This window comes from Mycetomoellerius zeteki, unplaced genomic scaffold (genome assembly GCF_001594055.1).
Source record: "Mycetomoellerius zeteki isolate Tzet28-1 unplaced genomic scaffold, Tzet1.0 scaffold252, whole genome shotgun sequence".
In the NCBI taxonomy this organism is placed as follows: domain Eukaryota; kingdom Metazoa; phylum Arthropoda; class Insecta; order Hymenoptera; family Formicidae; genus Mycetomoellerius; species Mycetomoellerius zeteki.
In genome coordinates, this window is record NW_017257230.1 from 414134 (window position 1) to 429799 (window position 15666).

The following is a 15666-nucleotide window of genomic DNA, read 5'->3' on the forward strand; positions in this document are numbered from 1 at the left end:
CAGCAGGCAAAAATACATCGACAATGATTATTTACATTCGTGTTGCAAAATCAGATTTCAGATCTGTATCCAGTAAAACTTTAGATCTTTCAGCAAAATTGTCCTTATCGCACATGTATTTTCTTGTCTCTTTTTGTGTACAAATATCGTATAACAATTATTTAAATACCTGCGAATGTTCCGCAAAGAGCGCCGAAATACGAAAATGCGGTTGTTACAGGCGAGTATATTAGCATTGCTAGGTACATGATAGATCCAACGATCACATTATCGACTCCGAACAGCTGTGACGCGGAGACAACGCTGCCTCGTACAACCTGAAACACAATTTAACTTTGAGAACAAGCAAATAGATTAATATTTCAATTTATATACCTTTTGCAACATTTCCCTCGAGCAACAGAAGATATGGATATATTTACTTCCATTTTACTTTTATACGTCTCACAAATACACAGTTATTCCGAGCAGCTACAAAAGAGATTCTGTTCCAACAAATGTTTCTCAATATTGTAACAATATTCAATAAATCTAAAGTTACAAGTATCGTCTATCTATAAGTAACTGTATCAATATATAAAGAATGCTTTGCCTTGACGTATGCACGTATAACACTATCCGTTACACAAAATCACAATATTGTGTCAATATATATGACTTTCAATGTAGCGAAATGCAAAGCAATTAAACGATAAAAATTATTTGCAAAAAGTTTGTTAAAATACGTTGTAATAAAGTTCGACTATAACGTATAAGCGTATTTACAATTGGAAAAGTAATCACGGGTTCTGACGTACGAAACTGTGTAACCAATGAAGCTTTGTAGTATTTCTTAAGACCCTCGAGATGCTAATATATATGCGAAGTCAAGAATATAAAGTTTCAAAAAGTAGAACATGACTAAACTCTACCATTCCCCAGTCGATGTAAACGCTGGTCGCATTTTGCTCGTAGAAACCGGCGGCATCCGTTGTCGTCGTCTCACTTGTTGCATTGTCCTGAAAACAATGAGAAAGTCTTGCACAATAACCCGCGTATGATAGAGAAATGCACGCGGCAGTCATTCGACGAGTCTAGAGAAGGTTCAAACTATTTTATGATGAAATATGCTTCACGGAGAAGTAATTTATGTTCCGCCACGCGCGCATCCTGTTCGACCGTAAATTTTTGTAATATGAGAAAGAAACTTTTCACCTTTTAGATGAGAAAGAAGGTACACGCACCTGCGATTTTTGTACAAATTTTCTTATTTATCATTAAATTTTCCGTACATGAGCACATCACAAAGTTTAACGAGAGTACAAAGTTAATTTTTCTCATTATCGCGAGGATCCTGGTGGATAGCAGAAGTAATGGCACGATGTATGAGAAGTTAATATATTTACATATACGTGAAGGGAACCACCCAACTGAGCAATATTTTCAAATATTCCACTGTTGTAGAGCTGTTTGCTAACGGGAAACAGGCCGCGAAAAAGAGAAACGTAAAGAGAACTTGCCCAATATTTAACTGAAACAAACAACCGGCGACTAGTTAGGGCGAAATAAATCCGAGCCGAGGTAAGTTATCGTCGACGGAGTTGTTCGTTCTGGAGTTTGATCAATACGGAGAAAAGCCATGCTCCGACCCACGGAGGATAGCGTTCTCCCTCGTGAAGGCACGTCAAATATGTATGGTCTGAATACTGAGAGCGCTTTTCCAAGCCAATTTTATTTCGCGCCGAAGCCTCTGCCCTATTCTCATCAAATTTACTTTCGTTCCGGACCGACACTCTAAAATTGTGATTTTATCTCAATCATTTATTTGCTGTTGTTTCAAATCAGGGCACTTATGAAATAAAGTGCCTTTTGCATGTTTCATGAGTCTTATGTTTTCCCTCCTTTTTTTCTCATTAAATTGTGTGTGTGTGTGTGTGTGTGTGTTTTTGTGTGTGTATTGTACATATATATATTTAACCCTCTGGAGCTGACACCAAAATTTGTAACACAATTATACTAGATCTCACTAAGGCTTATTTAATTTATGCTAATTAAAAAGCACTAATTAATTTCATCCTAAAACTCATATAAAAAGGAATGAATACTAAATACATTTTATTAATAAGAATAAAATTTGCAGATGTAACATAAAAAATTAAATCATTTGATATTTTTGACAAAAAAATTTATAATTAAATGAATCCGATAGATTCACCATCAGCTTCAGAGGAATAAGGAGATTATTATCATTAAACGATTTTTATTATATTAGCTTTAATTTCTTTGGGCAAAAAAGGTATCAGTTTTTACTGATAAATTGCAAAATTATAACATTTCATATATTTATTGGTTCTATCTAAAATTATTGTATTTTTGTAAATATTAGTAATTTTTAATAAAAATTACGTTAATTCTATATAACGTATGCATCTAACTAATGAACATATCAAGCATGTAAAATTGCTTTACCATTTCAAACATTGGTTCCACAGATTTAGCTACCGTGTCGACGCCATTCTGCGTTGAGAGGGCGAAAATCAACGCAAATTCCACCAAGTTAAATGGCCACGCTATGCACGAGAATTTATCGCTTCTCAGGGACCGCGAGAGATAAACACTGGAAAACATTAACAGGAGTTGTTGAAATTTGCGAACGTTACTGCTCAGCCACAATGTGGATGACAAGTGAACTCCGACTAACTCTGGTAATCCAGTTTGCCGCATAATCTACCGTCGCGAATTATTCCAGATATCTTGCACGAAATCTCAAATCGAGTCTGTCACGATGCGTTTCACGTTAGTTTCTATACGTTTAAACTCGGTGTTGTCTAAACTCATAACGTTATCCGTAAATTCATAAAGTTCTGGCTTATTATTATGCGTGCAACTATGCATCAATGTATACAAACTGCTATTCTCTCTGACAACATGACATAATCATCAATTCACATTAATTTGCGTATATTTTAGTTTAATTAAATGTCGGTATCACCATCAAGATGTTATTTACAAATAAATGATTTGTTATTTATATGCAGAATTATTTCACATGTATACCTGTACCGGAGCTATGTGTTTATCCGAACATTGTTCCCGAGAGGGTATTTATCATTTATCGTTTTCGCGATACGTATATTTCGAGTTCATTTAATCGATACAATTTACAATTAAAGTATCGTATTTACGATATTATATAATATTTTAAATACTCCACAGAACATGAAATAATATCAGATGTACCTGAGTATCGTCGCCAGCAGCACAAGCAAAAAGCTGAAGGAATCGAAACTTCCATAAATCTGCGGTATCAGAGCATACGATATCGCTCCAACTAGTAAAGGGTTGAAGACGCTTAATCCGTTTTCTACAAAATTGTCAGGTTCTCGTATGAGCTGCAAAAAAACGGAGGATCCTTAAATCGCGTTAAGATCGTAACGAGAATTCCACGCTGAAATTTTTCCTCGGGTCGCTGCTAGGCGAAAAGCGGTGCCGCATTGCAGTGATTTTTCCTCGTGTGCACGTAAACGGTCCATTAGGTCCGAAAGAGATGAAAAAGAGATAGCGAGCGTTCGTCACGATGCATCGTCGCGTATGAATAGCGAAATAGAAATAAGCCGTCTGTCTCTCGGGCGCAATGCGGCAAAAAGCGTAGTTGCATTTTTTGGCAAGAACAGACCGTTTGACACTGCGGCTAATGATTAATAAAACATACCACGGACAGTAAGAGGCCAAGGCCGGCGGTGGCCGCAGACAACGCCAATGTACCTGGTGTTACCGCAGCCAAGGTAACTATTATCAGCAGCCCGCTGAGAGGATTATTCGCAAAAACAATCTGCAACGTTAATTAAAGCCAATTGACGTTAATTAAAGATATGTGTGGCGATTCCTGTGTGGCATTTCAGCGGTAACGCATAAAAAAGTATAACGATCTTACTGCTAATACCGAATTCTTTTCATCGCGGAGAATCATTTTTGGAGAATCAACTTTCATAAGACAGCTTTTATATAACATTCTTTAATAAAAACAGTGAAACAATGAAGCAATTTTTTTTTAATGTGAGACATTATTTCTTTGTTCTTTTATTAATAAGGATTACAAAGGATTTTCTAGTATTCCTTTCTGTATTTATCCCACGCAATTATTATATATAATAATAATAATAAAATGTTGTGATAAAGATATACAGGGTCCGAATAACATGTAAAAGCGAGACACGACGTGATTCCTTATAAAAAAGTAAAAAAGTATATAGAATAAAATTTTCGATTTTCTGCTTAGTTTTCGAGAAAATCGAAAAATTTTATTCTATATATTTCTTTTACTTTTTTATAAGGAATCACGTCATGCCTGCTTCTACATGTTATTCGGCCGAACCCTGTACAATTATCTCAAAAGAATACTTAGAAAAGCCAGAATTAGGTCATGCGTATAAAATTTATCCTCATATGATAATAATATAAACGTTTCGATCCTGAATTTAAGTCATTTTCAGTACATAAAATTCGAATAGAATAATAAAAGTTATAATAATAAAAATTATTCGATTATTTATATAATTATCTCTCTACTAGCTTTTCATTCAAAAATAGCCACAAATTATGCGAATTGTAGTATTATATAAAATATGTATGCAATATGTTCAGACTTTATCACTCACCTGTCCAAATCCACGTAGAAAAGCGTCAAGTAATTGCACCGCGTGCCAAATTCGCCGTCTTTTGTGTGCAAAGAATTCCTTCAAAATCGCAAAATCACCTACGCACGCTACCCATGTTTTTTCCTGTTAATTTATTTTATTTCTTTCATACACTTTTTATGCACATGACGATTTTTAGCATATTTTTCACACACACACACAATCAAAAAAAATTAAAATCTTTTATTATTAAGAGGAAAACTTTGTTTAATAAACAATGTACGTCATATTTTTTTATTACAAAATTCTCTTTTAAACCAACCATTAAAATTTGCAACTAAAAAATAAGATTTGTAAGAAACAACGTGCAATTTAAATACGGGTAAGTTTTTAAATAAAAGGACATTTTATATATTCAAAATAAAAAAAAATAAATAGTGAAATATATATGAAACTTATATTTTCGTTGAATGATATTTTACGGATACTTCTCGCGTAACTGAAATAGCATCATTAAGTACAAACAGAAGTTATCAGGAGAGATATATGATGTAATCTATAAGACGCTTATGGACTTACGTCATCGCTAAATTCACACTTTCCACACTTAAATATAATATATTTAACTTTAAATAATACTCACTTGTTGCAATTCTGCTATCGATACCTCTGGCGCAGACATCGCGTAACATCAAATGGCGAAGTGACGTTCTTAATTACTGCACAGAACACTTCTACATAAACAGTTAAGACATTTGTTACATACTTTGTGTACATTTAAGCAGTAATAAAAGTACGTGCTATATATCCTCATCGCATTAAAACTGTATACACTGATGAATGTGTAGAAGTAACAGTTTGTCGATCACGTTATAAGCTCTACAAATAATTAAACTTCAATACAAATTGCTACAAACATATATATGTGATAAAAGATTTTTTAAATAATTTACAAATTTTCGCTGCTGATTTTGTAAAGCTATTTATAATAAAAATGTGAAATGTATACATTATATTTATAATTTTTACATTTAAAATAGACAAAGCGTTTATAAACATCTCCTTTGATATCGTGGGTGCACTTAAAATAATCCAAATCTATTGAAGTTACTGAAGCTGCTGTTGATTTCAACGTTCGATCTAGAACAGATTCATTTTCTAGGATGCTTTGAAATGTGTGTTAATTAGCGCATCATAGCAAATCGTCATACGTTAATGACTTATAACCGTGTTAATTAATGTATTCTTGAAACAGATACAAGACGAGATTACTCTGTACATTTCACGATATCTGTGATTTATAAGTAAACTATATATCTTAATAAATAACATTATTTTAATCTTTACACCTAGAAAAAATAGATCTATTCTTGTTAAAAAAGGTATTGTTCATAATCAGATTGATTTATTTCAGGTCAGCAATGTTAAATATGGGACATAGTAAAGTTATTTATACCCCCCAGGTTAAAGTTTTAACCTATTTAAGTAGATAACAAGGAATGAATGAATACTTATCGATGTTATAAAAATGTTTTTATTATCGTCGCAGTAGTTGAAAATAATTCCGTAAAGTTTATAACATTTACGGAATTCAGGTAAAAAATATAATATTAATACACAACACATTACATACATATATAAGATAAAATGATATTTCTAAAACATATGTTTTTCTTTATAAAATAATAAATCGTTTTTTTTATCTTAAGGCACATCGATTCTTAAAATTACATATCCATGACATAATTGGGATGAACAACAAGTAAAGGATCCTCATCATCATCTCTACTTCTTAAGCTGGTCGTTGTTAAAGGTATTATAATTTGATCCTAAAAATAAAATTGTGCAATAAATTATTATAAAGTATAAATACATAAGTTATAAAATATATGAAAATATTGATACATACATGGTATGTTAGTCTCTCGATAATCTTTTCAATAAAGTTTTTCCGATCTAGTAACTCTTCTTCTGAATCTAGTTGTTCTTGTATTTGATCAAGATACCAAGCAATTAATTCGGATTTCCGTATGCCACCACTAGTGTCATCTATTAAAAAATATTAATTTAACAGATGGATATATAATAAAAAGTGTGGTAATAGTGATTCTTATTTGAATATAATAAAAGTACTTTCGCTCTCGACACGATTTTCTTCGCTTCTCATATAAAGAACCAACATATTCGACAAATTCTTATATTCCTCAAAAGACATAGTTAATTTTTTCTTTGGCGGTTCATGCGACGTTCCGTTAGACGCTAAACAATCAGTTTAAAAGTAAATATTAATTTAAATATATTTAAAGGTAATAAGTATGTTACCTGCGTTATGTGCAGTAAAAGAACTATGCAAACGTACGTGTTGAAGGTGGTGCATCATCATCTCCTGCGTTGCCTCCTGCGTTAAATGCTGCCATGAGCGGTGGTGGCTCATCAATATCCATACCTAAGTTTCTATCATTCATGCCTTCTTCAAGATCTATATCAGGCTGTTCTACCGTAATTATACTTTTCTGTAACAATCGTTTCGCTTCTTTGACATGCTTCACTGTTACTTCGTCCATACATTCTATTTTCGCCAATGCTTCGGACAATCTAATCATGCTCTCTAACTGCCTCACGGTGACCCTCCATTTGCCACTTCCACTACCTGTTCTTTGTCTAAGAGCTGTATAATTTTCGACTAAAAGCTCAGCAGCTTCCTATAAAAATAGGACAAAATTAGTTTAATGTAAGATCGTCAAATAATTTACTCCAATGTATCTTACCCGACTTAAAATGGGTTTAAACTGTTTAGCAAAATTGATATATCTGATAATCTCATCTTGTTGGTATACCACTTGAAGATCATTCAAGTTATCACAATGTAAATCTATAATTCTTTTAGCAATTGCGTTATCGACAATTTCGTTACATTCGTCTAGCACTACAAAGAACAAATCGAATCTCGACATAATAGGTGCGGTTAATTGTACATTTTGCTGCAATGATTTTCTTCTGTTATATCGTCCGCCGATGGGGTTTGCTGCTGCTAGTATAGAGGTTCGAGCATTTAAAGTTGCTCTTACACCGGCCTGGAAACACATGCAGAATCTAATAAGTCATAAAGTTCCTTGTACATTGTGTAAACTTTAAATACCTTAGTTATCGAAATTGTCTGCTGTTCCATAGCTTCGTGAATCGCGACTTGATCCTTTGGATCCATTTTATCGAATTCATCGATGCAGCAAATACCATGATCCGCAAGCATCAACGCCCCAGCTTCTATGACAAAGTCCGAAGATTCTTCATCTCGTACAACTGCAGCCGTCAAACCAGCTGCACTCGATGCCTTTCCAGACGTGTAAACTGCTCTGGGCGAGAGATCGGATACACATTTGAGGAATTGCGACTTGGCGGTACTAGGATCGCCGACAATGCAAACATTGATATCTCCTCTCAGCGACGTGCCCTCCTCTGTAGTTTTTGCTACACCGCCAAAGAACATCAGTGTAATTCCCTTCTTAATTTCGTCGTTGCCATGTACAGCGGGAAAGAGGCTAGAAACTATGTTTGTGTATAAATTTCTATCGCGACTCATTTCGTAGATGCGATTCCACTCTGCTTCTGTCATTCGTTTCTTCATTGCTTCTTGCGAAATTTCTTCCATTGCATCCGTACCTCCGAACTGGAACAATATAAGATCAATCAAATATATATTATTTTTATAATTTTAAGCTGAAGATGATTCAAATTTAGAAAATTGAAACGTTCTTTTTTAAAGATTAATCAAATGTATCTTGCATTACACATCTTGAGTTGACTCCTATGGCCTTGTTTGTATTGTTAATTCAAGGAGTCCTTCAATATTTAACATTTAAGTTAAAGCAGTTGATTATTTTTTTATATTATTTTTCTTAAAACATAGACATATATTTTATTTCATGTGCTTGTTGATTTTGTTTACCCTTGCACTCGTATTAGTAACGCTGCAGGCGAGGAAAGCCATTTTATATGTCAGTTCCCTAACACCAAGCGCCTTAAGGCCAGTTACACCTTCCCTTTGCTCATTATTCCTGGTTCTTGGTCCAATTTCGGCCTTAGCACTTGGCAAAGTTAATGCTCCTACATCTGGTACCACTATGAGAGTTCCTGTGAAATCATATCTGTAAAAATAAGAATGATTTTATTAAAGTTTTCAATTTTAATCTTGCGTACATTAAAACGTTTGTATTTTTAAACCTACCTGTCACCAGATTGCACTGTCTCGACTATCTCAGATCTCAGAATAATTTCAAGAGAGCGAGGTATAGAACCTCGAGGAAGTTCAGCTTGTGTTTCTTGAATTCTCACTTTTTGAAAGTCAACAAATATTGAATTATCTACATCCAACAAGAAACGGCGTCTGTTGCTACAAACTGGATTAGAACAGATTGTTGGATTTGTAAACTGAAAACAATGAAAATTGAAAACAAGTGAATCAAAGTTAATCAGTTGTGCTTTATACATATAATATAAATATATTTAAACCTTCATATCTATATTTATTTAGTTATATATACCTTAAATTGCTGCTCTACATTTCTAATATACGCATTACAGTCCATACAAATAAATGTACCAAGGACTAACTCTGGATGAACAGGATGGGTTCTTACCACCTGTCCAGATATACGAGTCAAAGTACCCAACAGGGATGTGTTTAACTCTCTTAATTTATGCCTAATAGGCACATCAGTAAAACTGACATAACATTCCTTATCTTTTGATAAATTCCCCACATCTTTAACAAAGTTGCTTACTGCTTGACATAAATATGGATATACCCTGTAACAAGAAAATTTTTACTTCTATTTCTCATAAATAAAAAAAGATAGTAATCACTGATTATAAACCTATAATATTCCTCAACTATAGTTGTAGCGAGCATTTGATTATATGCTTCTGTATCATCAAAAGACACCTCTAGTGTACATCGTTCTGGACTGATAAGTTCTTTAGCTGGCTCCAGGTATTTAACAATCTCAAATTCCTTAAATCTGTGAGAAAAACAATCAATAAAGGAAATTGATAATTAATTTTCAACTTTAGTCCGAGCAAATCGAATTAAGTAGAAAATGTATCCTAAAATTTATATCATTTATGATGTCAAAGATATTCAACCTATATATGAGAAATTACCTCTCCAGAAAATCTTGAAACAATTTTTGACACTTGCCGCCAACCTCATCTCGCACACGTGCTAGAATAGCTTGTTGAGGAGCAGCATCCATTTCGTCGATGAATTACAATAAGGAACGTTATATATATTCAGAAAAGTACAATAAACTGAAGTGAATAATTAGTAAAGTGAAGCTGATATTACAAATAAGTGTGATGGAAATTTGGCGGGAAGACAAACTTTAAGTACGTTCTTAGGAGTGTGACGTTTCCATTATGCTGGATTCACACTGCATCCGATTTCGTCGTACGACGCTCAGATTGGATGCAGAGCATCGTACGACTAAAATCGGATGCAGTGTGAATTTAGCATTACGGTGAATATCTATGTTATTAGGTCTGTTCTTTTTAACTAAAGTTCTTGCACGGTTCATCTTTCCCTTTTCTCTCCACGTTGAGAAGTTCAGTCAAAAAAAAACAGACATAGACCGGAATTCCCATAGTCCGGTCTTAATCTCAATGTCTTAAGATGCTAATACGGCTCTCTGATTGGTTCCTGCACTAGTTTAAGGCCGGAATCAGACTACGCATTGAAGATTGAGGTTGAAGATTGAAGATTGAAATTTGACCAATAAGGACAAAGAAATTTTAGCTCCTTTCATTTCGATTGGTCAAATTTGAATTTTTCAATCTTCAATCTCAATCTTCAATGCATAGTCTGATTCCGGCCTAAGACCATCTCGAATCTTGAGCAATGTCTATGGATTCTATCCTAGATATACCAAAGCAGAGAGAAACGTAAGAAGGCCATGCCGGACTTTTTCCTGTTACCGTCGCTTACTGAAATCGCCAGTACACTACCGCCAATACATCCATTTTCTGTTTAGCAACTACGTGACTACATCCATTTTCTGACAATGTCGATAAGATTTGGATAAGATATCGTCGAAAGCGGATGTGGTTCGTGTTTGTACTATATTCACAGGATAGAAGCGTATCGACTATCCATAATATGGAGAGGTGCCCCTTACAAAAAAATAGACTACTAAAAATTATAGTAGCCCTTTTTTGCGAGTATTTATATATTTGTTTTTACTTTTTCTACATTCATTATATTAAATAACAACACTTATGACTTATTTCTTATTTAATATTTTAAATAATTAGTTTCCACAGAAACTATTTTATATTTTTTATTCTAAACAAGTCATATCAGTTTTTTACCGATTCTTACGATTTTATATTTTAAATAAGTTTCTGGAACTTATTTTATATTTTTTATTTTAAATAATTCGTAACAATTATTTTACCGAGCCATGATCGGCATTATACGTAATAAGCTTTATATCATGTACCAGCAGTCGATAAAAGAGATCGCATGTTGTACAAAGATAACTTAATTATATTTCCTGAATTCCTTCATTCAGAGTATTTACTTATACAGTATATAAAGATATTACAAGAAAATATTGACTGTGGGCTCTATTTATAGTCCGTTCTTTTTTCAAGACTGTCTTAACTAATGTCTTATATGGCCCTCTAATTAATTCTTAAGACTGTACTTAAGACAATCTTGAATATAAGATCTGACTCTGAATACCGGCCCGTGTCCACTCTCAGGCCGTAACAGTGCGTACTCTAAAAGAAAAATACGTACTAAAATGAAGTTATTATCGCATAGGTCACCATTTTATTGGTTCTGTGTTTGTCGTTTAAACGAGACAGAAATTAATAATTAATGTCTTTATGATTATTTTTAATTAATTTATCGCGCAGTTATTGCAAAATTATACTTATGCAATTTTCTCATAATACATATTTTGTTCTAACGACTTTTTTTTACTAAAACCTACATTTATAATAATTATCAATGCTTCGATATGTCTTAATTATTTTTCTTTTTCCATAAAAAGCGTTTTCTTCAGAGCGATGAAAGATATATTTTTGATATCCGAAGTGCATCTGCAATCAGCATAACAAAAGTTTGCTGTTCCGACAATATAAAAAGAAACGTCAAAAGAAATTTAAATGAAGCAGAAGTTATTCATCATACAGAATTCGTCCCGCAATCGTCTTCTCGGAGACAAAAGGAAAGTTTCTAATAACGCTTGACAATTTACGTAAATGACGTATACCGGTCTTGACATAGGAGAAAAGGGGGAAAATGTAGAAATCTGCGTGTAAAGAACAGAGACAGGGAGTAATATAGCTCTACGCATTTCCTGGCCAGAACAAGACTTGGCTCTTAAGCAGACGCGACGGCACGCTGTATAAATGGCACGCAAAGTGCGTGCCGCCGTTTTAGTCCTTTTTACGAAATAGAAGGAGGATGGTCGTTGCCAAGAAACTCAGTATTGTCTGTCTGGTAACGAGAGTTTCAAAACATCTAAGTTATTGTGTTTCGCGATACGTTTGAACGAGACTGCGTGTGAGGACGATATGTAGAAAACACAGAATAAAAATATTGTAGATTGATTTAAACAGAACAACTCCGTGCGCCGTAAAATGGACTGAAAATATGTGAAGTTATATGAACAACAAATAAAAATCATACAATTTATAGTAAAAATATACATCTTCTATGTGATAATTATATGTATCCCTTACAGAAATTTAATACAATATACTGAAAGGTAGTCGTATTAATTTTAAACTTATTTTAAACAGTGCACTGAAAGAACAATTTTGCTGAAACATCTAAAAATTTAGGTAGATACAAATCTGAATATTTTTGTTGAGTCATTAAAATAATTGTAGAAAAACTCATGGTGAACAATGTTGCAAAAAGTTTTGTCCTAATAACCAGTTTGGATGTTTCTAATTATTTTATTTATGATAATCCAAGAAAATTATTTTTAGATTTGTGTCTAGTTAAATTTTTAAATATTTCAGCAAAATCCTTTCCGTATGCTTTTAATACTCAATATAATTAATCACTACTTTCAGTAATAAAATTAAATTGGCCAATATTAAATTGGATTTCTGTAAGAAATATTTTATGTGAAAGTTATATGAAAACGATAATTATGTAAATTTTTATTATAAGTGTGTGATTTAATTTACACTTATTGTTAATATAACTTTAAATACATTTTTTTATTATGTACGATTTATATAATGCTAATCAAGATTTGAAGTTGACACTTATACCTACGATTATTATTCAACATGTTAACAGCATGATTTTTCTTACCGCAAAATAAGAATCGCAAAGTAGATAGTTGAATAGTCTCGAAATCAGCTATCGGTACCGTGAACTTGGCTGTTGGCTCGTATTTTCGCTCAGGGTGTTTAAGTGCATCGACCCTGGTCCTAAAATGAGTCTGGCGTTGTGCCGCCGTATAACGGAACGGCATGATGGGAATGTGTTTTTAAAAGACAGATGCGAATACGGCTAATAAATATATTCTTACCTAAATGTAGGCGATGCGCATCTGCTTGACGAATGCTATAATGGTGACCAAGTCATCTTTGGATTCGACGAATATACCGCGTCAGTGGCATAGTTATCTACCGCCTACCAGCTCTTCATTTCCAAAACATCCAAATCATCAATACGATATTCATCATATTATCACCAGCAACCTAGAGAAACTAGTATCCTCCAGAAATTCACAAGCAGAGCGTCCAATGGGACTTCAATCTGCGTCGACTTTAAGTAATCACAAGCAGAAGTCACAAACAGGTCCTCAGAGGTATTAAAGTTGTCACTTTCTTTTTTTTGTAATTACGAAAGTATGTGAAAGAAGAAAAAGAAGTTGTGAATATATATACATAAGATGGTACTCACATAATTTTGATATTTTAATATTATTTATTAGGACGTTTCAATCAAAATAGTTAATTTTTTTAGTACGATATTAAAATTTATAAATTTTACTTAAAGATTTTCTTTCTAAGAAACTCATTACTGAAAATTGGAAATAATCTTTGACTTATGTTAAATATTTGTACATATTTATATATATTTGGACATATTTATATATAAAAACTTCTACAAATTTGACCACTCTTTTTATTTTTTTTCAGCCAAAATCGAAGATTATTTATCGCAATTTCCAATTTTCGGCAATGGGGAAGGAAATCTAATAATTAAAATTTCTAAATTTCAATATCGTACTAAAAAAATATAACTAAAAATTATTTTAAAAACAGAGATTTTTAAATATATATCGACTATTCCCATTTCATACAGTATTTTTCAAAAAAATGTGCACATATTATAATATATCTTCTTTTTCTGTACTCGGAGGTTTCCTACAGAAATTCGTCAGGATGACGTTTGGCTTTCGGCGAAAGTGCCAAACGCATCTCCATCGCCTCCACCGCCACTGTCGACGACGACGACGTCAACGACATCAACGTTATCGAAACCTCAAGATATCCGGGAATATCATCGCCACGTATCTCGATTCGCCGATCAGGATGTCAAGGTACTTGACAGATACTTGACAGACGAGTTGGATGACGATAAACTGCCGTATCATGGAAAAGTTGAAACGTATTATCGTCGAGGACCACAAGACGTAACGGCAGTCATCAAAGCCCTCGATCGCTTCCTAAGTCGTACTCTAAACGATGATGGTTACAATAGCAAGGTACATCCGCCGCCCAATCCCGTTCTAGCCCTCGTATTGTCCCGATACGGGCGTTACGTGCCTGGACCACGAAACCCTCGCGTATACGCGTATTTGGCGGCAAACAACATTCACAACCATCAACCCTTTGGCAAGTACAAATACGAGTTCGATGAGGAGCCGATTTACACGAGAAGATAGCAAATATACTAAATATATATGTGTGTGTATCATTAATTTGCGCTTGAAAATATGACGATGTTACTAAATATGTAACAATAAAATGATAGCTTGTTAACTTCAATTAGAAAAATTTATTCTCATAGAACAAATATCGAAATGTACGATAAATAACAATAGATGGATTATAACGATAAAATGTCTATATAAAAAATTTAATAAAATGATCGACAGGTGAGCGAAATATTTCTTACACTTGTCGTCATGCTCTGAGATTCTAGAATACGCTTTATAAGAATTTCTCATAATTCGTTTATGATAAAATATTAGATGATATCTAGACTGCTATTGCCTGTAGACTATCGCACGTAATTCATAATATTCCTGACTTTATCTCGAGCCATATAAATCCATATAAATATAATGCTATCTGATGCAATTCTTTCGCGGAGGAAAAATAGATATCAAAAGAAATTGGAAAGAATAAGGGCAATAGGAGTCAGGCGCAAAAAACGTCGCGCAAATAATACATCCATAAGCGTAAAACTTCTTTATTCTACTAAACGCACTTATATGTTTCGGCTCATTTTTGAACCTTCTTATCACGCGGTAAGAGGCTTTTGTGTACCCTAATGAATTCTCGCAATTTATTGATACTATAAAACGATATCCTCATATGATCGCTATTCAATCTACCAAACTTCTCAGTAATACCACCAACGAAAAGAACAATGAACCACAAAGGCTGCACTACATATATCAACGCTATTATCATTAACAACACTCTTCCTAGCCATAATATTAGCCATAATAATGTTCTTCAAACGGTTGCTAATATTCTCAAATATAAAGTTCAATGGATAATCATTCTCTAACAATACTTTAATTATGAAACAGAAATTATCAAAGTAAAATTTAAGATGAAATTTAGGAAAGCAAAACCATCCTATCAACTAATCCCGCGATTGTACCTATTTTTTGAGAAAATAGTGCTGTGACCAAAAGTTCAAATATCTACCCAAAAAGGTCGGCTTGTGGTACCAATCGAACTCTATCAACTCATTATCCCTAATCACTGTAACATCCAAAAAATTCAATCTATCCCCCTACTTCCATAATAAACTGAAGCCTTGAATGCTGAGAATTAAAAATAT

General features: G+C 33.4%; 3 protein-coding genes across 3 annotated transcripts in view; 1 reads left to right on the forward strand and 2 right to left on the reverse strand.

Annotated features, from left to right (window-relative positions):
• LOC108723893 (urea transporter 2) overlaps positions 1-5479 on the reverse strand; it is a 7273-nt gene extending 1794 nt beyond the window's left edge. The window contains exons 1-7 of the mRNA XM_018449922.1: positions 5260-5479; positions 4638-4760; positions 3692-3811; positions 3220-3371; positions 2449-2596; positions 912-998; positions 170-317 (exon numbers count right to left, since the gene is read on the reverse strand). Of these exons, the coding sequence (XP_018305424.1) occupies positions 170-317; positions 912-998; positions 2449-2596; positions 3220-3371; positions 3692-3811; positions 4638-4760; positions 5260-5298 (817 nt within the window). The 5' untranslated portion in view covers positions 5299-5479. The remainder of the gene's footprint in view (positions 1-169; positions 318-911; positions 999-2448; positions 2597-3219; positions 3372-3691; positions 3812-4637; positions 4761-5259) is intronic.
• Positions 5480-6331: 852 nt separating this feature from the next.
• Positions 6332-9923, reverse strand: Mcm6 (minichromosome maintenance 6). The gene is made up of 11 exons (XM_018449921.1): positions 9777-9923; positions 9491-9634; positions 9158-9422; positions 8842-9044; positions 8563-8761; positions 7756-8283; positions 7385-7690; positions 6976-7318; positions 6750-6875; positions 6526-6665; positions 6332-6445 (listed from the first exon to the last, which is right to left on the reverse strand). Exons 1-11 carry the CDS (start codon positions 9866-9868, stop codon positions 6344-6346), a joined length of 2448 nt encoding a protein of 815 aa, XP_018305423.1. The 5' UTR covers positions 9869-9923; the 3' UTR covers positions 6332-6343.
• A 2152-nt stretch (positions 9924-12075) lies between these two features.
• Positions 12076-14533, forward strand: LOC108723904 (uncharacterized). Its single transcript, XM_018449940.1, has 3 exons — positions 12076-12120; positions 13179-13450; positions 14008-14533. The coding sequence occupies exons 1-3, from the start codon at positions 12085-12087 to the stop codon at positions 14531-14533; spliced, it is 834 nt and encodes a 277-aa protein (XP_018305442.1). The 5' UTR covers positions 12076-12084.
• Positions 14534-15666: the final 1133 nt, after the last annotated feature.